The 27,901-nt window shown below is 41.7% G+C and overlaps 1 protein-coding gene across 1 annotated transcript; it reads left to right on the top strand.

Moving 5' to 3' along the window:
* Positions 1-14,811: 14,811 nt before the first annotated feature.
* adgrg2a (adhesion G protein-coupled receptor G2a) lies at positions 14,812-27,824 on the top strand. The gene is made up of 22 exons (XM_030767568.1): positions 14,812-15,385; positions 15,897-15,926; positions 18,432-18,479; positions 18,887-18,986; positions 19,269-19,399; positions 19,667-19,672; positions 20,340-20,407; positions 20,852-20,886; positions 21,077-21,195; positions 23,922-24,132; positions 24,255-24,413; positions 24,562-24,712; positions 24,940-25,062; positions 25,149-25,194; positions 25,342-25,451; positions 25,758-25,882; positions 26,075-26,346; positions 26,454-26,553; positions 26,691-26,974; positions 27,157-27,258; positions 27,424-27,576; positions 27,721-27,824. Exons 1-22 carry the CDS (start codon positions 14,812-14,814, stop codon positions 27,822-27,824), a joined length of 3,051 nt encoding a protein of 1,016 aa, XP_030623428.1.
* The last annotated feature ends 77 nt before the right edge of the window (positions 27,825-27,901 follow it).

The following is a 27,901-nucleotide window of genomic DNA, read 5'->3' as shown; positions in this document are numbered from 1 at the left end:
ACAAATGGTAAACAATAACCGCCACTTTGGCAGATGATGTTGATTCCGACCAAGATATCCAGGGTGCAAGCAGGAAAATCCCTGCGCAGACCCACTGCAGGTTGGCCGGTTGTGGGCTCTGTTCTGAGAGGTAGACCTGGTTGTCACTGTAAAAGTTCTGAGAAAGATGTGCCGTACAATCTGGTCCTACTTTCATGGCAAAAAACAAAACAAAAAACAAAAACAACAACAAAAACAAAGGCAAAGTGCAAGCCCAACTGTTGAAGCTAGGCTTTGTTGTTGCGGTGAAAGCACCAGGTAGCTCTTAGCCGTTAAAGCTAGGTCTGGTTGCCATGGTTCAAGGCCTTGTGTTGGCTATGCTGCAGCAGAAGCTCCATCGCTCATTGCGTGACAGAGGAAGTTGCTTGTCCATGCCCACAATTATTTGGCAGCTGCAGATAATTACAGAGTCAGTCCTCTGGTAGGCAGTTGTAGACAAGTGAGCGAGAGCTCTAACAAGCTCTTGCCTTTATGTGGCTTAGACCTATATACTTAATCTCAACAGCAACGTTACTGTGACAGTACGGTTATACAGGCTCCATTTCAACACCCTAACCGCTTAGAAACGAGGGTGGTCAAGGAACATTCACGGTTAATGTAGACAGCTTGGTCCTCTTCGTCATTTAACGGCCATAGAATGCTGTCAGTCTTAGTCTGAGTTTGAATGTGGAAATGTCATTGTAACTGGTATATCCGCCTCAATACTCACGCTAAAGCAGGACAGGAATAGAACATACATCATCGGATAGACAGGTGACGAGGATTTGTGTCTTCTCTGCACCACTCTGCCACCCACCCATGCTGTCTCAGAAACTGTAAGGAGCTTTGTAAGTGAAAGTGTTAGCGAGCCAGAGAGAGAGAGAAAGAGCGTGAGAGAGAGCGAGAGAGAGAGAGAGCGAGAGAGAGAGAGAGTGTGTGTTAGGTCAGGGCGCAGTGCAGTGCTTCCATGGTAACCCACTTACTGCTGGTCACAGGTTTGTTATGTTGTGCATGTAAAATTTTGTTTCTCTAAAATTTTTAATCAAACCATAGCAAGGGCATGAGTCGCCAATTAAGCCACACTAAGTACCTGCCGTTAAAAATGTGAAATATTTATTTCATGGTCTTCTTTTTCAATTTTGCTGTCCCACAAAAACACTGAAAATCATTCTATTCCACAATGCTTCTCATCAGTATACATGAGCAAGAGGTTCTCTGTGTTTCTCTTTCTTTCTCTCTCTCTCTCACACACACACACACGCACACACACACACGTAATATGGCAGCTGTCTTTTTCTGGCACTGCCTCTAGAAAATGGTCCATTTTCTGTACAGTTAGGATGACTGCTGATGGTATGCGTTACCATGGAGATGTAGTAAAGTATCATGTTGTTTGGGCCCTTGGGGCCCCTTGGCTCCCCAGAGCTTTTGGCTTCAGGACAACAGCTGCGTTCTTCCACTGGAGGCTCCCTTCTCACTGGGCTGCTTAGACTCTGTTCCAGATAAACATGCATCTGGGCTCCAAATATTGGCTCCAAATATGGACAATCCATTACCCAGTATAAGAATTCACCCAAGCAGGATGTCACTACCATGACACCGCTGTCATCATTCAAAATCTGTCTATCTATCTATCTATCTATCTATCTATCTATCTATCTATCTATCTATCTATCTATCTATCTATCTATCTATCTATCTATCTGTCTGTCTGTCTGTCTGTCTGTGTGCACATATCAGTACTTAGGAATGGGCCAGTCTGGACAAGGATGCCATCTCAACACCTATCTGGGTCAGAGTACACATTATACTTCATCTTATTGTGGATAGAACGCGACCAGTGCTGTGTCATTGTCGAAGGAACAACCTAAATGTATGTAACTCCGTCCTTCTCTTGGAAGATTTGTACTTGAATGCTTGCACCCTTTAAGGAATCTCATAGAGCTGTTTCTTAATGGTTTTCATTTTATAAATGAACTTTATTCTTTTACGTGTGTTGTGACTGGAGACTCGAGAAGCTCGCCGCCACTTCACACAAACCAATTCTGTATCTGTCCTGCTACCCCGAGGTACCGGAGAGATGTTAATATCAGTTGACACGCACGCGCACACACGCACACACACACACACACACATACACACACACACACACACGCATGCACGCACTCACACATGCATGCACGCACTCACACATACGCGCACACACGTATATACATATACACAGAAAATTCACTCAGGCTTTGCAATTATCTTTTTGGTTTACGTCTCTTACATGTCTCCTCACTTCTTAACCAAACACAGTTAATATTCTGCAATCCCGAACCTTGTAAAGATGTCAAAGATGTCCAAACACTGTCACACGCAGCCACACAAACGTACTCGCAAACACATCCATTTAAACCGGCTGGTTTGTCACCTGAAGAAAAAGAACACTGTTGGTTTTGTATCTGTTTATACAAATTTCAGGAGAATAAAGTGAGTAATGTGGAAAATGAATGAGTGTTGTTTTAAATCAGCGAGTGCACACGAGTACACAAAACTCTGTCTGTCTCTCTGTCTCTCTCTCTCTCTCTCTCTCTGTCCCACTCCCTATTTTAAGACTAAATTTGCTGTACACTGCCACCTTGAGGTTGAATTATTTCGCAGAATTGTTTGATCATGACAACTCTATGACCTGATAGCTCAAAACCCAAAGTAATGGATACGGTGCCTTAACACAGGCTATAAAAAAGCATGAAATACAATCACACGCACACACATACACACACACGCACACACACACACACACACACAAAGCGCAGAGTGTAGACTCTACTACACAGTGTGTGACATGTGGAACATCCTCCATACATAGAGAACGCATATTACCAAGTGGAGTTACACAGTGGATGGATCCATGCAGCGTCACGCTATCATTACCATTACGAAAGGGATCATTATGTAAACGGCACACTGAAACATGTAGTCACATTCTGTCCCTGAGTGTCTATTACATTATGTGTGTGTGTGTGTGTGTGTGTGTGTGTGCGTGTGTGTGTGTGTGTGCGTGCGTGTGCGCATGCAGGTATGAAGCAAATATGATTTCTGTATGTACAGTAAAAAGATAAAGTTAATATTATTTTTTGGTGTTATGACACGGATAAGGAAAAAATATTTTCCTAAACATTTTATCGTGTGTCCCCATCACAGATAGCTATCTCTCCAACAAACACACCCTTTTTAGGTGTAGGGACAAGATCATGCAATGAGAGATCTGCCCATTCAGAATAAGGACTAAAGAAAATCTCTCATCACAGACAGACCAAGTGCCAGTGCAATGTAAAATGTTATGTGAGATCAGAGGGAAGAGGGGGATTTTTCTAGAAGGGCGTGTCCAGGTAACATTAGTAGTCACCACTGTCTGATCAGAGAAAAGAAAAAATGAGTGCATTACATAATGATATTTTAAAAAAAAAAGCTAAATGATGTTGGGCACCAATGCAAATGATACTGTGGACCGATGCAAATTATACTGTGTACCCTGAGGTAATTGGAAGTATCACTACAAAACACCATGTCTGAATAAACAAAGATGAGTAAACAGTGTCAATCAGTTAGTCCTTGCCCGTAAATTTAGAGAGATAAGTGGGCAGTAGATCTGAGAAGAGAGAGAGAGAGAGACCAACAGAAAGACAGAGAGAGAGAATGCTCACTGGGGTCTGAATAGACAGAGAAAGAGATAAATAAGAAGTGTGAAAAAAAAGAAAACACGTCCTCTTTGTTGGCTACAGTCTCTTTGCGTGTGTTGGCTATGACCACAGAAAATGCTCATAGAGTCTGAGACTCCTTTCCTCGACAACTGAAAAGAGAGAGATCACCCGGGTTTGAAGCATGTCAGCTTATTCCACACAGTTCCACAAGCTACTTTATGGTTATTAGTGTTGAAGCAGGTGCATTCATTTCATTCTAAGAAGGATAATTTAGCATTCTCTCTTTTTCCGTCACCCGTACAAGTGAACAGTCTGAACAATTCGCTGTTGCCAGTCTCTCCTCATTCACTCAGTAGCCTCTTACTGTCTGTATGACTCAATTTCTCATCCAGTGATATGAGTAATGTATCACCAAATGGCTCATTGATCCCAATTGTCTCACCCTTTTTAATCCCAGATCAGCATCGCACAGAGCGATTATGTTTAAAATCAATTTATCATCAAGCCATTGAGTAAGGCATGAATAAGAGAATCTTTATTGAAGAAGTGGTAGAAATACAGCTTACTTTTATTTTGGTTGGCTTATACATTTCCGGGTTGGGGAACCCAAAAATGATCTATGCAGATGTTTTGGAACCAGACCTTTCGTAAATCTCCATAGTAAACATGCTATATATAAGTTTTAAGAATTTCCCAGATAACCCTAGAGTCATGCTTGGTCACGTGACTTAAGCAACAAAAACACGTGACCACACAAAAGCAGCACTATATTAGCAATATCGGTCTGTAACAGGAAATGGAGAATGGTGTACACATAACTGTCACACAAATAACTGCCTTAACCCCTTCCTCCACCACAGACGCAGCCAGAGGTAGCATTCCTGTACGGTGGACTGGAGTTTCCCCACATGAGGTTCACAAACCATCGCCTGAGAACGATGAAGGAAAATATTTAAATTGCATCTTACCCCAAGTCAGACGGCCTCGGGGGTGACCTGCTGAGTAATGGCATTTGCAATTTTCTTTTGCAGCCTGACATCTCGTCTGTTTCATTTGTTATGCTTTGCTTTGAAAACTCTGCTATGTGACCTTCCAAATGCTCAGGTGGGCATACAGCTTTGTTTTGCACCACTCAGTTTCCAAATTCCTATTGTGTTTAATCTTTCATTACTGATCCTACGTCGTTTCTTTCGACTGCATCATACCTTTAATTACGAGGACTTGAGTTATTCTTGTAGATTGTCTTTCTGTACAGGCCGTCTTATTAACACTTTTTCTCTCTTTCTTTCTTTCTTTCTTTCTTTCTTTCTTTCTTTCTTTCTTGTTTTCTTTCTTTCTTTCTTTCTTTCCTTCTTTTTACTCTGGGTCATACTAATAATTACTATAATCTGTTGCCTGTTATCAGACGCTCGCCCTCGTTTTGGGTTGGCTTCTTCTTCTCTGGTGACAGGCGTATTTTAGCGTTGTATTTGGCAGGATCCCCAATGCACACAGACGACGTGGCTGATGATATGCCACAGACAGCAGATGGTGACCAAGCACAACCACAAACAGAGGCTGATCCACACAAACACAAACCCACACTGCCCTAAGATGTGTCTCATCCCTGCTAGACTTCTCCAAAATCGTCTCCTGATTTTCTGCGCTCTCATTCCATATAATCACTATTGCACAGTGACTCTGCTATGACCTCAGATATATTTCATGCCCTCTAGACTTTTTAGATTTCTCATAGATTTTTATGCATTCCCCCTTCAGTTAATAGCTAAACAATACTCTAATTTCCCCCTCTAGCCAAAGGAGGATGGGCTCCTTCATCTGAAGCTTGGTTCCCCTCTGTTTCAGCCAAAATGGAGCAATATAAATAGAGCTGATTATAATTGAATTGAATGTGGTCAATATGTTTAAGATCACTTGGTTCATGCAGGGGTCTTCATCTCCAACCCAGTGAACAGACAAGACTCAAGCGATTTATCAGGCTTAAACTAAAGCTTTTCTTCATGTGCAGAAGCTAAACACAGAGTGAAGAATCAGCTTTGTCTGTAATATTTTGAAGGTGTTTTCTCAGAGGAGAGATTACACTTTGACCTAAGGGAGCATCACAGCATGAAGGTCAGCTTTTAGACGCACAGCTACACATAAAGATCTTTACTTGCAAACAGACCCTGGGGGAGAGAACAGGGGTTATCCCTTATCTCTATGAACTGTATCACAAGTGGCAACCTAAGGACCCGGTGAGAATAGAGCCTGGTGACAAAGTCATTCTCCCAGTGCACCAAGGTGCCTCAGCCTGGGGCAGTATGACAGGAGTTACGCCAACACCTTATATCAAAAACCGGTGACTGATAGGGATGTTACCCCAACCTGCCACGATGATACCTCAACCCTGCTCCCAGTGGTATCGTAAGCAGCATGTCCAATGACAGACTTGATCCTGTTCACGTGTACTGCTCAGACTGAACTACTGTCAGTGCAAACCAGATCAAGACAGAACCAGACTCCTGCCTTTGCCAAGAGCATCACAGCTGTGCTGAAAAAGGCAGCTTGGGACTAACCAGAGCAGGTGGCATCCCCCTTTGCCTTGTCGCGCCTGCCACCGAGTTGTGCCATCCATAAGATGGCCGTGATCAGCGCCCAACCCCACAGGCAGACAATTTCCAGTACTGATGGGTCACTCGGGGGCCATCCCATCGGTAGTGATTGCGGGTATAGAGGCCGCGTCTAGCACACTGGCCCCCACACTGAGCCAAGCTAATGGCTTTTCAGCACCATCAGTGGCAGGGGCTTCTGTGCCGAGCAAGAAGGTTCAGTAACACCCCCTTAGACATCTGCACTAATGGGTAAAATGCTGGGGAGAGTGGGTGTTTGGAAGCACAGATCCCTGTGTATTGAGGGTGGAGGTCCATGCGGCACATAAAGCCCCTGCTGATACCCAACGCCATGGGAGGAGTGGCTGACACCCACACAACAGGACTGCATGACTTCAGTATTATATGAATGTAATGTCTTTTCAGAGACCTAGCTTATAGATCATATGGTATTGAATTTTTGCAAAGATTTTTGCTAAATGTTCACATTCTAGCGATAAATTATCTAGCAATAAATTGAGAAAGAGGGACGCATTGGGTAAATAACTGTAGTAATACACACTTCAGTGAAAATCCCAATAGAAAGCTTCTATATTTGGAGTGTGATAAGATGAAATATAGTGTCACAAACTCTAGACAACTGAATATTTTTCCGACCATTGGTGAACATGAAAAAGATGGTATGGAAAAACAAATGTGACCAATATAAACCATCATGTGCACACACACACATGTTGTTATTGTTGTTACTTCCAGGATTATTTGCACATCAGTCTTTATGGAAAGATACCATGTAACCCAATTTGCATGTTTCATGCAACACCAGCACGCCACACCCCTCCCTCACGACCAGCCTATCAGCATCCAGCGTAACGGGGTTTACTAATCACTGGTCTGCACCTATTTTCTGTTAATCACTCTGTGTATGTATACTCCTCTGTCCCCTCACTTCATGGTGAAATCCACTAAAGTATTCTGAGCAGTCTTCATTGTTCCAATGGTTACGCAAGTTTCAGTCATCATCTCCGTCACTGACATGTCACTTAACTGTTTTCTGGCTTTCCTCCTCTGTGCTTGTCTTCATTGTTTTATCCGTCCCTGTGTTTGCAATGCTCTGCACAGGCATCCTGCTTCTCAGACTTCAAGTGACAAGTACTTTGCGTATGCCACAGAAAACAATCAGTGTTATAAACATAAAAAGACTAAAAAAGTGTCTTGTTACATGAGTGTTACCACAAAATGAAATTGTTACATAAGTCTTGCTTTTAAGGGTCTACCTTATTATGTCATGTAAGAATGTCTTTTTTTTTTTTCATCTGCTCTCTTGTGGGACAAAGACACATTGTATCATTCACACGATTCTCCTACTCTTACAAACACAACCATACAGATCATTCATGGTGTTTCTCTCCCTTTTTTTCTGTGAAAAACTGATAACTGACACCTTTTCATACCTCCAGTTTCCCTGAAGCTCATCTATGATTGTTTCTTGTTGTTTGTTTGTTTGTTTTTTGTGTTTTAATTCTGACACAAAATGCCTTGAAACATTCTTCAAGCACAAGGAAATGATGGGCGGGAGGGCAGAGGGAGAAAAAGAGAGAGAGAGAGAGAGAGAGAAAGAGAGAGAGGGGGAGAGGGAGAGAGAGAGAGAGAGAGAAAGAAAGAGAAAATACAGGACATGAGGAGTAATGGAAGAACATGGAAGCAGGTAAGGCGAAAGGTAAAGTTTTATGAGATGAGTGCATTGCTCTCTTTCTAGCCCAGGGCTTTCACACACTAGATCATCCTTAAAAGCTAAGGTCATTATCACGGTCGCCTTTGTGTGTCTGAAAGCAGCTACGGAGAAGATACATAATGGGGATGCCCTAACCGGTCTGCACACCTGCGAACTCTATCCGTGTCTGTATGCCTAATTGACACTGGCAGCAAAAGCAGCTCACAAGGTACAGACAGCATGTTCCCTTACATCTGTTTCTGTTTCTCCGTTGCCCACTTTCTCTCTGACAATAACAGAAGCCATTCAAACACAGTTCGGTAAATCAGGTAATGCTTTAGTTTATGAAAGGCAAAAAAGGGAACTGAGCAAGGCTACTGTGCACTACAGAGCTAAAAATTATGACTTTTGAAGAAGGTACAAAAAAAAACAGAGACAGATTAGCACTTTTGGCCCCCACTGTCGTAGCGCTGTTGATCCAGGAACTGTCTGAGTGAACATCCCGGTCACCAGCGTCTGAAAACTGGTGCAGCTGCTGTCTCAAAGCCTCTCTCCTAATCTTACCCCTCTCCGACCACCACTGTAACCATGGCAATGTGCAGCAGGCACAAAACAAATACACTTCTGAGATTATTTAGTTTTTTAAACATTATCATCAGTAGTAGTAGTAGTAGTAGTGGTAGTCCTAGTAGTAGTAGTATTAAAAACATAACCACGTCGAGTTAAAGGCCAGTCAAATTTAAAAGGTCTGAAAAATCCATTTGTGGAAAAATACATTTTAGTTTTTAGTGTATTTATGAAGCAGTTTTAGTCTTTAGTATTTAGCATTTTATTCTATTTTATTTTGCATATATCTTTGGTATATTATGCGCAATAAATTTAATGAAAACATTAGGTTCAGTTAAAGATCAGCCACCCAAGTCGTTCTGTTTCTTTCACAGCCGTCTTTCTTAAACAAGTCCTGATCATTTCCTCTTCACAAAGAATATTATAATTTTGCCTAATTTTATGGTAACAACATTTAGGAGGGCGTGTCTGCTCCTCATGTACTCCGCACAATGACGGGAGTGTCAAAGTTGCTACTCCGCGGGCTAGGAATCACATTTCAACCTGTTCGTCTTTTACTTTCTGTACAACTTAACCAGCAACGTCCGTTGCTCTTTTCGTGGTACTTCGTCGAACTTTTCCAAAGTTAAAGACTCCATTTATCGTTAAAAGGTTTTTTTGAAAGGACTAAGTGGAATTTGTGGAAATGTAATGGAGGTACATTGTCTCCCTGATACTGTGGATGTGCAAACTCTTCTGCCACCGAAGGATGTTCTCACGAACCTCAGCCACCCTTGAGCGGCGGCAGCAGGTGAGCGGGCTTTTCTCTCAAATCGAAAAAAAATATGAAATCAGGTGTCTGAGACTATCAGCTGTAAAAGGGAAAAAAAGAAAAACAGAGATAAGAAATCTTTGCGTTGATAGATAGATAGATAGATAGATAGATAGATAGATAGATAGATAGACAGACAGACAGACAGACAGACAGACAGATAGATAGATAGATAGATAGATAGATAGATAGATAAACATACATACATCCAGACAGACAGACAGACAGTAGAACGAACAGACAGACAGATATATACCTGCTTTCTTTGCATGAGACTATTTCATCTATGATTCCAAGTATTTCCTCCAGGAAATGAGAAAGTTACTGCAGTCTGGTACATCAAACAGAACAATATATGATTTGAGTTATGTAAAAAGAAAGCACACACATATATGTCTAATGAAAGCCATACTTGTGCAGTAGTGTCGTACTTGTCATGTTAAGGATTATAACTCCCCCACTAAAACGTTTTTTAAAAAGTTGTCTGGGAGCGACAGTTTGACATGGCAGGCCAGATCGTTCCCCTGCATGAGAATGGAATGCAATGTCATGTTTGTCTTGGCTTTCACTGTTGAAAATAACATAATTAAGATTTTAAAATCAATGCCAAAATGTTATAGCTCTGTTTTTAAATAGAAAGCAGGCCTGTTTAATCAAAGATCATGTTGACTGAGATTAAGCCCTGTTGTGTTGAAATCCTGTCAAACCTGACTACATACCAAAGATGACAATAATACATACCACTCAGAATCTGTTCTCACTGTATGACATGTTCTGAAATAGTAGTCCGACTGTATATATATATAATATGTCTGCATATATATATATATATAATATGTCTGCATATATATATATATAAAATATGTCTGCATATATATATATATATATATATATATATATATATATATGCAGGGAGTAGGCAACTCTAAGCCAGTAACAAGCATTTGACTACCTCAACCATCTATATTAGCCTACTTTTAATTTAGTAATAACAAGAAAACAAGGAAGGCATAAGAAAATACTCCAACCTATCAAAAAAGAATAACATATGTATAAAGAAGCCATAAGGTGTGTTGTTACTGTTGAGCCAGTATCAGGTTGTCTGTGTTTTTATTATATCTTAGAGTATATGTGCTTCAGGTTACTGTTTTTGGCTATTCACTTCTTATTAGCTAGATCAGGGATTCCTAACCTTCTTTGTCACCTGAGCCCCTTCAACCTAAATTATTTTCCTCAAGTACCCTCTTGAGAGTCTTAACTACATCTAACATTCCAGTAAATGTTGATAAATCATAATCTCCCGAACCCCCCTGAAGTGCAACCGCAAGCCCAGAGGGGTTTGAGGATACCCCGTTGGGAACGGCCTGAGCAAGATCTAAGGAGCCGATTTTTATACGGCACGGCATCCAGACATATTATACCTCTGCGTTTTTGTTACTTTGACACCTTGCACCTCTTAAACACACCAAATAAAGGAAAATAAAGTAAAGGAAGAAGGAAAAAAAGAAAAATACTGGTTTTAGTCACAGGCAGACCGGATGGAAGGTTTTGATGTTTGCCCCAAAAGCTGTGCAATTGGTCTTTCAAACACAGTTAGTCACCATTGCCACACCTATTAGCAGAGTTCACCATAACGCTGATTCATGTCATGTATTTTTGGCATGTGGCATTTACAGGTCTGAGTGCTCTATTATTAACAACTGCTCTGAAAGGAATGAAGTAACCTGTCCATCAACAGCCATTATGAGACCATATCGTCTGAAATAAATAAATTGTGAACAGAAACTTAACAGTAAGCTTCAGCTGTTGCATAAATTGCCGCCTGAATCTTGTAAAGGTTTTAAGGAAACTATTTAACAAACTGTTGCTTTCTTGTAGAAGGATGCCACGCGTACATAGTGACTGCCCAGTGCGACAAAGCAGAAAATACCTGCAGCATCTTCATGTCCTCTACCTTTGGCTCCTTGTTTGCCTCATACCTCCAGGTAAATTAGACGGCATATTTTTTTCTGTTTAAAAGAGTTAAAGAATGAACTGATGGGAGAATCACTGAAGCAAAGTAAATCAGACTACGGGCACTGTAATCTGTTAATTGGTAAATGTCTGTTGCTACTCTAATAATCAGAATCTCATTCGAAATAGGTGCTCACTCATCTTTGTCTTAGACAATGATGTCTTCCAAGTGTATTTTAGAATACAGTACAATGTGAGATAAGGCAAGACTTAGAGATGGCTTTAGTTGTGCGGCTATAGATATATTTGAAGGTAACACTGATGTTTCAGTAGGTGAGATCCGTTACCATGGTGACTTTGCTCAAATATCTCTGTTCTCCGAGAGCTTCGTTCTCATTATTCACAAGCTATGAAGGGAAGAACAAACAAAAAGACAAGAGGACTTGCAGTCAGAGGATGAAAAGCTTGTTGCAACAGTAGCATTATTAAGAGAAGTCTGAAACTAACACGGTGTACCAGACAAAGCATAGGATGTACTACTCAAAACAACCTTTCACTTCATTGTTTTGTATTTTATTTTCAAAGCAAAAAAACCCCTTTTTTTTTTTTTGCTGAGAATTGAATTAGTGGGAATGGAGGAGTAAATATGGAGACATTAGCATGATGCACTGTTTGTAGAGCTCAGGATGAGATATGCAGAGTAGGATGAGGTTTATGGCTAACAGCGGCTGAATGGTCTTTTCATGAAGGTTATTAACAGCACGGTTTCAGTGAGGACTGAGTATCTAGTCATCAAACAGAAACTCTCTGAGGTATAAAGCTCTCTAACAGCTGGATTTTCACAGCCCATCTTCACAGAGAATCTACGATGAGTCTCGGTGAACCACAGGGAGCTCTACAAACTCTCAGTGTAAACCAGCAGTCATTTGAGCTAAAGAATAGGTTCTGTTAAGGTCCTGTTCTAAGATTGGTTGGAGATTTTTCCTGCTGAAGGCAGAGAGGCAGTCGTCCTCTCTTTGGCAGAGGAATTCTGATTCACTTGATCACACGCTGGCACTTTACAGCAGCAGCTCCGTGGCCTTGTGGCATTTTCCCTCTTTAATCTCAGATTAGCTGAGCAAACTGACAGCTTTGGTTCCTATTGTCAGCCAAATGGATTTTGAGCACTTAGACACTAGTTTGTATAGAGTGTGGACAACATAAATCAGGCAAAGGCTTGAGGGAGAACGAAAGATGGGTTTTAAGTTAAACATCACAGGCCATGTTTTCCACGCATGAAACAAAGTGTGTGTGTAAGTGAGAAGATGAAAGAGAGTGAGAGAGACAAAGAGTCAAACAATGTGTTTGGTAATTGTCCATTCGTGAAAGAAGGGATATGCAAATACAAATGTAAGCAAGAAGATACATATATAGAAAGAGAGACAGACCGACAGACAGACAGATGGACAGACAGGCACACACAGACAGACAGGCAGGCACACAGACAGACAGTGTGCTGGAGACATTACATGTTTGCTATTACTAGTCCAACTACCTAGTTACAAACACTATATCACCATCTGGTGGTTATACAGAAACCATAAGCATTAGAGATGGCGCGATCTGAAAGAATGATATAATCTAATACAAGTCTTGATGTCAGCCTTTGTGCCATCAGAGGGTTTTTTTTTTTTTTTGTCTTTGGACATTTTCTTCACAGCAGTCAAGTGCACTTGTTTGTGTCACACTGTGATGAGTGTACAGAAGACAGGTATTGCTCACAGCCGCAGGAACATTCCGGAGAAGTCATGTTAAGTACTCTTCACAGTGCAGAGAGGCTATTCTGCTGATGTTCTATGAAGTGTCAATCATAGCTGTGGGACGACACACCCCTTTAGACACCAGAGAGCTCGTAGCAGGGCCAGCCAGTTTTAGGTCTGGCCCACGTAACATTACAAAAGCCCTAATCAACAAGCAAGATGAACGGCGAACACACAAAGCCAACTTTTACAGAGGAATGCAGTTAATTCTCCTCTTGGTTCCATGCATTTTTCTTTCCATTGTATTCCCCAAGTTAGTTTTGATATGCTCTGCAAAAATCTTTCGTCTCTTTGAATTGTTTTCAAACTTTTTTTTCTGTCCTTTCAAGTTAAGTTTGATTTTATCAGTGATCTTAAAATGGTAATCCTTTGCAGTGCTAACAGCTAAACTAAAAGCTATTACTGGGTATTCAGTCTATAAGCCAGCTTTAAGCTTCCTATCGCTATGTATTTCACTTGTGTCAAAATTCATAAACAATACAAGAGAGAAGGAGGATGAGTAATGTGTTTACATATATACAAGAAAAAATGAAAGGAGGAATTGAACTGATAGACTGAAGAACTGGTGTTGCAGTGTAAAAAACTGTTCTCTTCTACCCTGAAACCTATTATGCCTCTTCAGACAACTCCTCTTGTATCTACAAAGGTAAACCGTGATCAGAATAAGTTCTGTGTGCATTTTAATATCGAATGGTATTTCAATTTCAATTTCCGAAATACGCACAGCAATGGTGATAGTCCAAGCATACAATGTATACACTGCCCATTAAATGTTTTTCCAAACCGTTATTAAAGGTACATATTAAAAACTCCTAGGTCGTGTTTTATTGGTTGCTCCTTCAGTTTTTTAGTTTTTACAAAGAAAATGGCAAGATCTTAACAGCATTCTATTGACACACATCAGTTTGTAGTTGTGTTAAGATGTAAAGATGTAAAGCTTATTTTTATCAATAGATAGTGAGGCATCCCCAAACCTTTGATGGGTTTATTATTAATGAATAAATTAATAATATCAGGTTCTTGGCTCCAACAATATATTTTTGCAACCATCAGGCCGCAAGGAGTTTTTATGGACGGATCAGGAAGCTGAGATATAGATGTAATCGTATTTGAAGATAAAGAAAACAACTTTCTATAGTATGGAAAAGTACCACTCATAAGTCACTGTATAAGTGCACAGAGCTCACAGATGTTACCACATTATGGCTGATCTGACGACAGCAGGAATGATAGTGTTGAACTGAGTCCAAAATAAATCATTCTAAATGTCTTGGATGAAAGTCATTCTTGTCAATATCTGTGGGGGAAAAAAGTGTTTGTTCTGGTGTGACGTAATCATCAAAGAGGAGTACAGAGAGAGATGAACTCAGTAGCACATTTTTACACACTGCTGTATCTATGTCAAGCTGATAATTACAGCCTCCAATGCTCACACTAATTATATGGAATGACTTATTGCAACGCGGTTGAATCATTTTTCCAGTCAGACAACATTAGTTACTTCTTTCGACATGGTCACATCAAAATGGATATCTCATGTATGATACCGTCTCTTATTTTTTGTCTTTGTCCTCTTTCTTTGTGTTCTCCATGCCCCCTCTCTCTCTCTCTTTCTCTCTCTCTCTCTCTCTCTCTCTCTCTCTTTCTCTCTCTCCCAGTGGAGAGCTATTTCATGCATGACTCTAAGGCTGTCCTGCATGGCTGCAGTGACCACTGGAAACTTAAGGAGCATGGGCGAATGCCACTCCTCTTCCAGATGACTGTGTGTGTGGACGTGCGTATTCTGTCCCCAGGAGAGTGGACAGCTTTCAGTTACAGCTCTCCCCATGTGCCTCGCTTCGACCTAGCCTTGCAGGGAGACGAGTATGCTCTACACGCCTGGTTGTTGGGGGTCCGTCACCGCTTCCCAGTGCAGCTGGACCTGCGACGCTGGCACCGGCTCTGCCTGCGGTGGGATGCCTTACACAACAGCTTCAGCCTGGAGGTGGACGGCAGCCCAAACACCCACCAGCGCACCGTTATCGCCCACGCCATCCCGCCCGCTGGGCAGCTGCTGTTAGGCTGCCAGCCCTGGGAGTCCTCCCCTGGTGTTACCATGGGAACAGTGGAGCTATACCTATTCCGCGCGTGGGAGGACGTGCGGGAACATGGCCCGTGCGAGGATGGCTCGGTTGTGGGTTGGGACTCGCAGCTGTGGGGCGTGACCCGTGCCAGAGCCATGGTGCACGATGACGCACTATACTGCGGTGAGTTGAGTTGCTGGTTTGTCACCATGGTAACCAACCTTGTTAGCACGAGTGGGCACATAGTTTGCTTAACAGGAAGTGCATCTTGAAAATAAGCTATGCTAATGAGTTACTGTGTAGGAAGATTAGCGTCATTTAACATGCCTGCCTAAAGCACATTTGACCCCTGGCTCTAGAAGGAAAGTGCCGTTTCAGAATGCAAAATGTTGCACAAACCACCTTTTGGATAATGTTTCTTCTCTTGCATGAAATCCTTTGAATGTCATTTTATTTTATTGCATGTTGACAGTGTTAAAATGCATGACTCTGTCAACTATGTCACCAAGCATAGTTGTTCAACCAATAACCTACATTTATTCTGTCAGAATAAAGAAAATAGTGGTAATGGCAAAGTGTGATGTAGCATGTAGCTTGTTTGTATTCTTGTGAATGTGGGAAATGTACAGTAGACTCTGTCTCTGGACTCTCTATATGTGTGCATGCCTTTCTCATGTGTCCTCTGGCCTATTAGGACGGAAACGGTTCAAACGCGAAGTGCCAGGTAAGAATGGTGCAAGTGAGATGTCACTTCACTGGTGTTTTTGTGGTGAGGTTGTGGGATCTTGGCTCCTATTCTTGTAGATCTGGATAATCTGTTTGCTCTCATTCCAGACATTTACAAGTAGCGTATTCAGTTTATTCATATAGCAATTTTTTAGACATTGTCACAAAGCAGCTTTATAGAATACCAGTGAGTGAGCCTAAGGCAATAGTGTTGAAGAAAAAGTCACTTTGACCAAGAAACCCTGAGGGGAGACCAAGATTTAAAAGGTGGAATCCATTCTCCTCTGGTACCAGGTAGTTAGAAAACAAGGTTAGAGGTTAGTCTCTTCTAGTGTAAAGAGTCAGAAAGATCCAGGAACTAACTATCTGGCGTGCTTGGGTATTACAATGGAAAGGTGCTAGTACACAACCACCGAAGCCTAGGTTCAGTTCCTGGTTACAGTACTATGTAGACACCCAGTTAAGCTGTCTCCCTGTCGCTGCAGTAGCAGCTCCCACTGGTTGGTCAGTGTGCCGTATTAATTGTGGGCAGATGTGGGTTGCTTAGCCTGAACATCCGCATTCTGTCCAGCTTACTGGGACAGTCTTGTGCTGTCTAGTAAAGAGCGATCAGCAACACCATGTGTTTTGGAGGTGACTTGTGGTATTTCACAACATGGAAGTGACAAAGAACCAAAACAGACAGAAAAAAAAACCCCATCCATAATGCTAACAGCTAAGCTAAAAGTTACAGCAATATCTACTCTCTCTCTCTCTCTCTCTCTCTCTCTCTCTCTCTCTCACACTCTCTCTCTCCCACTGTCGAGTACCCAATATCATGGCTTCTATGGGAGTCACTGTGCACTTAAAAAAAGCTCTTTAAAAAGTCTAATAATTCTAACTTTAAAAATTCTAACTTTAAGGCTAAAAACGCTTAATTTTATCATCGCCTCAAATGTTTTGAGTTTTCTTGACCTCTGGGATTTATTCATGTAATTCTTTTTCAGTTTCCACCGCGGGGGCTCGAAATTTTGGCTCAACAATGTCGAGTGAGTATACACACTGCGGTCTGAATTATACGCCCCCTCGGCATCCGTGGCACTGCTGAAGTGCCACGGATGCCGCTCAAAAAGAGTTAAACTTACGTGCCATTGGTTTGCATCCTGACTTTTTCCCACCAAATATAACTCTATGTATTCCGCTGTATTAAAAAAAAAACAAAAAAAACTTACCCAGCCACCTCTCTGTCCTCTCCCAACATCTCAACTTTCTAATTCCACTGTCTCTCTCCTTATGATATCCTCCCAACATCTGTCTCAAGCAGCCCCCTTTTGGACAACACTGGCTTCCATGGTTTCCACCATACAGCAGGAATCCCAGTATCAAGGTCAGTGATGAACGAATCAGAGGAAAACAAAGAGTAGTGTGGGTATCAGTAGAGCAGAGTTAGTGAGTTACGTTTTGTTTAATCAGTCTGACTCATTGATTCACACATAACAGAATCACATTCAAGTCTTAAGTCATATCTCTATGTTGACAAATGTAACTTTGCCTTTACTTTGGTATTCTGAAGTTCCTTTTCAAGACATTTTGTTGTTTTGTTTGTTGTTGTTGTTTTTGTTTTTCTTTCCTTTAAGCAACAAAATAGCACAGATCAATCCAACACTTTCGCATTTTCGTAATTTATCCTGAACAGTATTTCAACATATAAGACTGTCAGTAGAAGAATGGATGAATTCGGTATATTAACTTTGTTCTGTTTCAAACAGATACCACCACCATCAGTCCCAGTTCCACTCTGAGTGCAACCAGTGCTTCAGCTCATCCCTCTCCGTCCATCACACACAACCAAAGAACTACACTACCCATACTGCATTCAACTCCCCATAATACAGAGACCACGCCCACCAGCACTACCACACATACCCAAACCACACCCCCTGTAGCATTTACACCACATTTCACTCAGAATCAGAGCACTACTAGTCCTGCTGTCACCAGCAAAGTTACACATAACACATCTACTTCCAGTGCAGTGAGTACTGCCCACCTAACCATTTCAACCCATACAACAAGCATTCACACAACTGTATCACCTGTGTCAACAATGCCATACTCAGCATTACCATCTAGTTCTACTGTGTCTGGGGATCCAATTAGAGACACAACCCCAGCAATCAACAGTAATACCAGCCACATCACAGAGACCCCTACAATACCATCAACACCATTCAGATCACAAACTTCAACCAGTCACATGCCAGCAAGTGGTTTAACCACACCAATCACCATGGCCCTAACAACCAGCCAGCCTGTAATCACACCAGAAGCCATTTCCACACCTTTGTTCACAGGTACATCATTCAGATCCATCAATACTCACCCACATACTAATATTTGTACTATTTATGTATAAAGACTATATGTACCTTAAATTATACATATAATAACACTATTCTAAAATATGTATACTAGTACTAGTGAGAGTATCTCCTACACTGTGTGCATGTTTTATCTGTTTCAGGGCCAGTGGTGGTGACATGCAACTTTTCACAGTTTTGTGCCAACGAGAGTAAGTATGCTCATCTGTGATGATCCCTGTTTTGCTATTCCATGTCCTTGGATCTTGTTTGTTTAAAAAAAAAAGTGGACGAATTATTTACTCTATGTTGAAAAATAGGACTTTTTCCCCTCTCTCTCTCTCTCTCTCTCTCTCTCTCTCTCTCTCTCTCTCTCTCTCTCTCTCGCTCTCTTTTTGTCTCAGCTGTACATTATTGGATGTTTGTCAGGGTGGGCGTAAATGAATCTGAAAGGAACGAGTCAGATATAACAAATTGGGTAAGCCTGCTTAAAACAAATGTGTAACGCACATAGGAGAGATACACTTTAAAATAAGCCGGATTTTCACTTTGACCTTCCTGCGAATGATTGGATAAGTCCATGTTCTCTCCCAATTTAGTTTTTAGATGTTTACAACAGAACTGCCTGTTCGTCTGAAGGTCAATCGAATACAAGTGCGAGCGAGGAGGATCATTCCACGTCCTGCCAAAATGAGCGTGTGCCTGCAGTTTACGTACAAGTAAACAAACATCACATAATGTTTCCTTTCCTTTTTTTTTTTTTTTTTTTTACCAAAACAGCATCCTAGCTATTCTCTTGACAATCCAATCGTTAATATAAAACCTTTCCCTCCGTTACAGGCCATTGAGGTAAACTGTGAAAGTCAAGAAAAGATCCAGTGAGTCTCTGCTCTGAATCGACTGAACATTAAAAAAAAAAAAAAGAATCAATGCTCTAAGCAATATTTCCACAACGTCAGATATAAGGTTACTGTTCTTTTTTTTTTACACTCTGCCAATAGGAACACTACTTGCAGCGTTCTACTGAAGCTGAATAAGCCAATAGGCATCTGCAGACTCAGAGAGCAGCTGACACAGGGAGGGAGGGACCCTGCCATCCAGGTCCACCTGCTAGGAGATGTGGAGAGAGTGGGTAAGTGGACCAAAGACAGGTGGGAATAATAAAAAAAAAAAGTTCTATAGTGGATCACTCCGATGAAATATTTGACTTTGTGGCAAACATCCAAACATCCATCATTTTGACTCCACTAAATTATAAATGGGCAAATCACGAAGAGCTACCCAAGCAGTTTTGCATATCATGGTCTCACAGATCATGAACTGTTGTCATTATGGCTTTATAAGACAACAGATGAATGTGAATTTTTTTTTTGTTTTTATTTTTATTTTTTTTTTGCAGGGGAAGGTATGTGTCTGACAGAGTTACCAACAAGAGACAGCTTTGTGCGTTGTACCTCCTCTGTACCCTACTCTGAAGTCTGTCAGTCACAGGAACCAGTCAGCGTCACATGGTAAGTTGTGTCAAAGGTCACACGTTTGCATCACCCTCTTATCTTTTCATTTGAATGCTGTAAAACTACTACACAATCTGTGCTTTAGAGCGCATTCTTGTCCTTACAAGTTCTACACAAAGTCTCAACACCTCATTTATCAACAACGCCTCTCACCCTAAACAGCTCTTATGTGGAGACAGGGTTTGTCCCACACAATGTAGAGGAACCTGAGAACCTGCCCTGCAATAGTGAGTATCGCGTGTGTAAACATGTAACACACCTTTCTCAAGGAGTAGTGTTGTTAAACGCTATTTATAAAGTCTGTACGAGGCACATATCTCTCTGAGAACATACTCTGCAAACCCCACACACATCCTCTGACTACCCTACACAACAGCTGTAAAATCACTCTATGTCTGTTTCAGGTGAGGAGGAGGTTTTTTGTAACTGTGATGCATTTTGCCGTGATGAGAGTGAGTATGCTTTATCATTAATTGTCACTGAGGGGTGATACCAATTTTGACGTTTCTGTGTATGTTTGGATGGTGTCATTTAAGACTCTTTCCTCAGTCTCTCTAGGTGCATTTTACGCACTCCAGTTACATATTCACAGTACCAACACTGATTTCAGCAAACTCGAGGACAAGGTGAGTGAAGGTGTAAGCCAGAGAAATAGTGTGTTTTGTTGCTCTGTGTGTGTGTGTGTGTGTGTGTGTGTGTGTGTGTGTGTCTGTGTGTGAGAGAGAGCGAGAGACAGACAGACAGACAGATTATATAGGAATAATTTGATCTTATTGTTTAATTAATAGATTTCTAACCTGTCACCTGGGAGTTCACCTGGGAACTGCAATTCTGACACGTAGGTACCTCACTCCTTACTCAGCACATCACACTATACCCTCAAATACTGTACTCATCATCTCATATATTCTACTCTTCCTCTCCTCAGCCCTAAATGTCAAGTTTCCAGACATTATGAGGTAAACAAATGTTTATTTTTTGTTCAATTCCAAATGTGTTTTATTCCTCTCCCCAAAGTTTGCAATGCTTTGAAATATTTCTTGATTGTTTTTTTTTTTGTTTCTGTGCAGGGTGTACAGTTAGAGTGTCATGGTAGTGACAAAAGGTAAGCTGGAGATACACAGCAAGCAGTCTAGTGTGTGTGTGTGTGGGAGTGTATTTGTGTGTGTATGAGTGTGTGTGTGTATGTGTGTGTATGTTCACGTGAATACGTGTGTGTGTGTGTGTGTGTGTGTGTGTGTGCATCTGTTTATCTGCTCTTCCAGATTAATCATTCCACGTGTATTTTTCCTCAGTGTGACTGACTGTATGGTGGTTCTTCAGCTGGGACAGCCTCTGGATGTGGACACCGTACGTGCAGCTCTGTACTCTGCACTCCAAGGCATCAACCATAACAGCACTCTCTATAAAATGGGTAGGTTGTAAGCCTCTTTGGGATAAACCATATCTGTGTGTTTGGTGTCTTGTTCATGTAACACATTTCATACTTACATATTGTCTATTTCAACAAGCGAACAATCTTTTTGTTTTCACAAGCAATATGTGGAGCTATTTCTGGTTCCAATATTTTGGACTCTAACTTTACCTGGATCTCTACAAACCATGTGAGCTCACAGATTTGTGATGATAACGGAGCTATTATGTTTCCGTGGTAAGTGGTGAATTTTGCTAAATTGTTTCTAATTGATGTAATTTTCACACATTTGAGACCTTAACCTTTATGATGCTCAGCCCAATTCCATTTGGGCCTATGTTAGTATAAATGTTGAAATTAAGGTTTAGTTGTGTTTGCTTTCCACAGCGAAAAGGGACAGACTCTGGGGGTACTTTTAAAAAGCAGTAGTCCAACTCCTCCTTCCCCAAGCCAAAATCCTCCAGTCACGATACCCAGTCAGACCAGCAGACTTACGAGCACAGGTTTAAATATAGTCAATATCACAGTTTCTCCATCACCAGAGGACACACAGTTCAATACCACTACTCCAGTGAGCACAGTCACACTTTTTAATACTACAGTGTCACAACTTAGTTCATCAGCCTCACAGTTTAGCACAGATGTACCTTCACAGAACATCACTGACCAAAACACAACTGCTTTCCCATTGAACTTAACACAGTTTACTACAGTGGCACCAGGTTTGAATACAACACATTTTAACACAACAGCTCTGAACTCCACAACCCAACTTAACGTGGTTTCCACAGTAAACACAACAAGTTTTAACACAACACTCTCACCAAACACACCTCTTCTCACAACAGAATCAGTTCTTAATACTACACGACAGAACTCGACACCACCTCAAAGTATATCACAACCTAATTCAACAGCAACTCCTCTGAACACAACTCAACTGAACACAACTATATTGCCCCTAGGCACAACTAATTTTAACTCAACACTACAATCAAATTCAACAGCAACTCCTCTTAACACAACTCAGCTGAACACAACTATATTACCCCTTGAAACAACTCATTTTAACTCAACGTCACAACTAAGCATAATGCAGTTTAACACAACTGCATTCATGCAAAACACAACACAAACCAACTCAACAAATTATCCACAAAATACTACTCAACCAGATCCAATAGTCCCTTTTCATAATGTAACACAACTGAACACAACACCATTTCCACTAAACACAGCACAACTCCAAACAACACCACAATTTAACACAACAGTACCTGCTTTAAACACAACACAGACCATGACAACAACTGTACAGCCACAATTTAACACCTCATTTGCTCCAGTTTATACAACTGCCATGGGTAATATTACAGACAACACAACTATTCCAGCGACGTCCTTACCATTAAATGTCATGTTGACCACACAAAATATAACAAATTTCATCACAGGATTCACAAATAACGGATCACAATATAACACAACAACACCGTTTCTAAGTGCACTCGAATCAAATACAACAACTTATCCCACTTACCCCACACAGCTCAACACCACTAGAATTTCACCAAACACGACATATCTACACACGACAGCCATCTATAATACAACTCAATCAAATGCCACCATGAATCAGTTTAATTCAACAGGGCCCAATGCAACAGTCAGACCAGAAAGCACAACTCCGTTTAATGTAACAGAGCTTCCATCAAATATCACACAACACAGTACCCAATTTAATAATACGGATCTTCAACAAAATGCAACACAGATAAACACAACGCTTTCACCACCGGTAACGACAGTTAACATTTCAGCCGTTACGCTCAACAACACTTTAGTACAGCACACAACCGCATCTCTACTTAATACAATGCAATTCAGCGCAACTTCTACAGCGCTGAATACCACGCAAAGTGGAGACTTACTGAATACCACACAAAGTGGAGACTCACTGAATACCACACAAAGTGGAGACTCACTGAATACCACACAAAGTGGAGACTCACTGAATACCACACAAAGTGGAGACTCACTGAATACCACACAAAGTGGAGACTCACTGAATACCACACAAAGTGGAGACTCACCATTGCCACTACAAAACGCCACATTTAGCTCTACAGCCAGCCCCAAAAATACAACTGATCTTAACAATGTGGTTCAGAATACAACTTCACCACTACCAACTGCAGTGCTCGTGTCCTCAAATATTACTGTGGTCACTACAGTAAGACCTGTGAGTACAACTAACATCTCAGGAGTTCACTTGGCAACAACTCAGTCAGGTTCTACCACCACTAAACTGAACAGAACTATCCCACAAACAACTACCACTACGCACACTACTGTGACTCCACCCACCATCACTAAACTCAATGGAACAGCCTCACACACAACAACTAAAACCACCACCACCACCGCGAGAGCTGAACAGATTGCCACAACATCAACAACAACACGGTCTACAGGAACCACAAACTCTTCAGTCGTTAACCCACCCCCTGCCAGAACCACTGCCGCTATAACAACCACAGCCATGGCAACAACTGTTCCTGGTAAGATAGCGAGAGTTATTCACACCACACATTCGTCATTCACACATTCATCAAAAAAGAATTAACCAGATCACATATGGACAAACTACTGTTGATTTGGAAAAGCTGGGTAATCCATGTTCAAATGCTGTTTTATGCTATCGTCACACTGCTGTGACCCCATAGGATCCAGTTCCGACCCAGATGCCACGGCTGATCAATTGCTTAATCAGACGACGGATGTGTCAGCGTTGAACTCATCACAAGTTGAGAGGCTGGTGACGCAGCTGGAGGATCTGTTGTCTGCGCCCAATGTTAGTGTGGCTCTGGGCCGCACCTTACTGTCCGTCATCGACAACCTGCTCGATTCAGACGCAGTGGCCTCCTCGTCCAACAGGTTGGCAAATACTTCTAACAGCATAGGAAAGAGGAAAACAAGGAGGAAGAGAGAGAAAAGAGAGAGAGAGAAAATATGTGCTTTCAGTTTATTCTTCAACCTGTACTGTCTGTTGTTGCTAGGCTGATCAGAGTTATGGACAATCTGGCACTGAAGCTTATCATCCAGGACCAGACTGAAACCATTAGCGCTGGCTCACTGGCTTTGGCTGCGACCAGGATTGATGGAAGCAGTTTTGATGGAACCTCTTTTTCCATATCCAGTCCCTCTGGCCTACAGGTGTGATGTGTCCTCTTTAAGCAACACCTCCACTCCAAAATCATGATCAAATACAGAAAATAAAGAAAAGCTTTCTGTATTATTACTGTATCAGTCTCATCTGCTGTATGGGCTTATGCAGGTGATAGTGAGAGGGTCTCCAGGTCGGAGGGCAAGGAGTCGGAGGGCAAGTGTGAGGAGCACTTCTCCTCTGGGCTCCATCACCCTCCCCAGCTCCCTTACAGCCAACCTAAGCACTGAGGAGCAGCAGCTGGCCTCACGGGTCCAGTTCACTTTCTTTCAGAAGACTACTCTTTTTCAGGTAGTGGAGCCGCACCAGAGAAATCAGAAAATATTAATCGAATAATGGAAATATTTAAAAAAATCTTAATTTTCCCTTAAACCCCTACAGGTCCAGAAGTACATAAGACATACGGTGTTAAATCATTCCCAATGATTAGTTAGCAGGAATTTCAGTATCACACAGCTAACACAGTCTTGATTAGAGCCCCCTTTAACTAATGCCTTTTCCACTTTCCACTGCCTCAGGACAACACAATGGCAGGGAAAAGGCTCAACAGTCATGTCCTGGGAGCGAGTGTCGCCAACCTGTCAATCAGTGGACTGAGTGAGAATGTGGTGTTTACTCTGAGGAACAACGAACCTGTTTCAGTATGTATCTGCTGAGTCATATTCATTTTGGTAAAACCCTGTTGAGACCGATCTAATCGTTGTCTCTGTTCTTGGTGTTCATTTAGGAAAACGTTACCGTCTCTTGTGTTTTCTGGGACTTCAGAAAAAATGGTAAGTATTTTCAAGTCATTAAAATAAATTTTAAATGTCTAGTTTCACTTCAGGGTTTTTTCACTCTCACAATGTGCTTTGTAAAAGAAATGAACATGGATCTGAATTAGCGAATCATAAACTGAATTATAATTTGGATTGTGCCAGGAGGAGCAGGAGGTTGGAACCCTGATGGCTGTTTTGCTGTCCAGAACATCACCACAGAAAACGAGACCATATGCAGCTGCAATCACCTCACCAGCTTTGCTGTGTTGCTTGTAAGTGCACATATGTTTAAGACATTACTTTAATAATAAAAAAAAAATAGCCCAGCCTGCATGTGCTATTAATTTAGTATTAACTAGATGTGCTACATCAAATCACTGCTAAAACTTTCCATTCGAAGGGAAACAGTGATACTTGTGGACTTAATGGATTGTGAGGAAAGCGGATCACTCCCGTTCATCTCTAACCATAAATTACACATCCTCTCTTTTATGATGAAAGAGGCTTTTAATTGTGCTACTGAAGGCCATTTAAAATCTGACATCGTTGAAATGTCTTTGTTTGTGTTCTTCACGCAGGACCTATCTGGAACTGGTATCACCGACCGCCTGCAGGCCAGAATCCTCACCTTCATCACTTACATCGGCTGTGGCATCTCTGCCATCTTCTTAGCTGTCACACTTCTCTCCTACCTGGCCTTCGAGTGAGTTACACAACCATGAGAAATCTTTGAGAGTAACATTGTCCTGTATTAGGACAGTGAAATGAGACATGAGAGACATCCTAACAATACATTTTTATGTTGGTGTTTGTCGAATGTTCATGCGTCATTTTGATACGGCTACTGAGCTTCCCAGCGTGACCTTTACTCTTCTCTTTCCTGTGATTATATTAGGAAAATCCGCAGGGACATCCCATCCAAGATACTGATCCATCTGTGTTTTGCTCTGCTTATGCTGAACTTGATCTTTCTGCTGAATGCCTGGCTGGCTCTTTATCCCAAAGCTGTGGGACTGTGTATCTCCACTGCCTTCTTCCTGCACTACTTTCTGCTGGTGTCCTTCACCTGGATGGGCCTAGAGGCTCTGCATATGTACCTCGCCATTGTCAAAGTCTTCAACAACTACATGTCCAGATACATGATTAAGTTCTCCTTAGTGGGCTGGGGTGAGTTTTGAAGGTGAAAAGGTCTGGGGGTTTTTTTTCATACAGGATCAGTGTTTTTTCTCTGTATTTGCTGAACGAAGTTCTGCTTCTTTTTATATATATTCCAGGTATCCCCCTTATTGTTGTCATTGTTGTAATCGCAGTGGACAAAAACAACTATGGCCTTATAAGCTACGGAAAGTTTTCTGACGGCACTTCGGATGATTTGTGAGTCAACCGAACCAACAGAAAGATGTCGGAGTATATTCTACGTATTTAAATGAAACTGTCAAACTAAGTGATCTGTTGTATGCATACAGCCCTGTAATGTCATTCTGAAATGTCTGTCTCTATCTGGCTGACAGTTGCTGGCTGAGGAATGAAATAGCCTTCTATGTGGCAGTGGTGGCATACTTCTGTGTCATCTTCTTAATGAACCTGATCATGTTCATCGTTGTCCTGGTGCAACTGCATAGAATCAAGCGCCAAAACCCCCACAACAACCAGCACCGTAATGGACTGCATGACCTGCGGAGTGTTGCAGGTCTCACGTTTCTCCTGGGCCTCACGTGGGGTTTTGCCTTCTTTGCCTGGGGCCCTGTTAACCTGGCATTCATGTACCTGTTTACCATCTTCAACTCTTTCCAAGGTGAGTACTACAAATAGATAAGAATGGATGTAAAACTGGCCACCAGAGCCTTAGTTTAACTAATTATGACTTTGCGCAGGTGTGAAATATATCTTAGTAGGAAATTTGTACTCACGTAGTTTAAAAAGCCAACTCATCGTAACTGAAGATGGTTCCGGTTCTTTGTGGTTTCTCTTCTACAGGCTTCTTCATCTTTCTGTTCCACTGTGCACTCAAAGAGAATGTACGTAGACAGTGGAGGATTTACCTGTGCTGTGGAAGGCTGCGATTACCTGAGAACGCAGGTGCAGTTACACAAGCCTCTATGAACAGAGATTCATGAACTGTGCTGATACTGTTCACAATTTCTTTGGTTAACAGTATATCCTTTTGGTTAGTCTTGTGGAATTGCAATTTATGGTCTACTGCATTACAAAAGAAAAACCTGAGTACTTTCTCATTGTGCACAGAATGGAGTAGGACAGCTACCCAGACCACCAGCAAGAACCAATCATCGGTGGTCACTGGACACTCCATGCACTCATCTCACTCCATACTGACCCAGAGCAGCTCCAGAAGCTCCTCTATGAGCAGTGGCAGCACCTCGCAGCCTAATGGTACTGGTGAGTGCCATATCCTTTCACCGAACTCACCCCTCACCAATATTTTACTCGTTTCAAAAGAGCTTTTGAGCACTCTCCCTGCACTGGAAAAAAAGAAAAGGAAAAAAAAAAAAGCTAAACAAAATTGTTTTTCCTGTGCTGCAGGTTCCCCTTATGAGGACAATGTTATTACATCGCTAGAGGATTCAAACGGTGATGTGGTTCTCAACGAGATGAACAGCCGGCACAGGTCACTACGTAGAACGTAGAGGCTCATGGGAGCAGCGCTAGAAGGGTCATAGGAGGAGACAAGTCATAGGAGGAGACACCTCGGGTACCAGCCTCT

This window comes from Chanos chanos, chromosome 3 (genome assembly GCF_902362185.1).
Source record: "Chanos chanos chromosome 3, fChaCha1.1, whole genome shotgun sequence".
Lineage (NCBI taxonomy): Eukaryota > Metazoa > Chordata > Actinopteri > Gonorynchiformes > Chanidae > Chanos > Chanos chanos.
The sequence above is the reverse complement of the archived record's forward strand: the minus strand, read 5'-3'. Positions and strand labels throughout refer to the sequence as shown.

Coding starts and splice junctions, on each gene's coding strand:
- adgrg2a (XM_030767568.1), top strand. CDS start 14,812: ATGCATGACTCTAAGGCTGTCCTGCATGGCTGCAGTGACCACTGGAAA. Junction 20,408..20,851: donor TCAGCAAACTCGAGGACAAG/GTGAGTGAAGGT, acceptor GTTTCTGTGCAG/GGTGTACAGTTAGAGTGTCA. Junction 24,713..24,939: donor AGAAGACTACTCTTTTTCAG/GTAGTGGAGCCG, acceptor CCACTGCCTCAG/GACAACACAATGGCAGGGAA.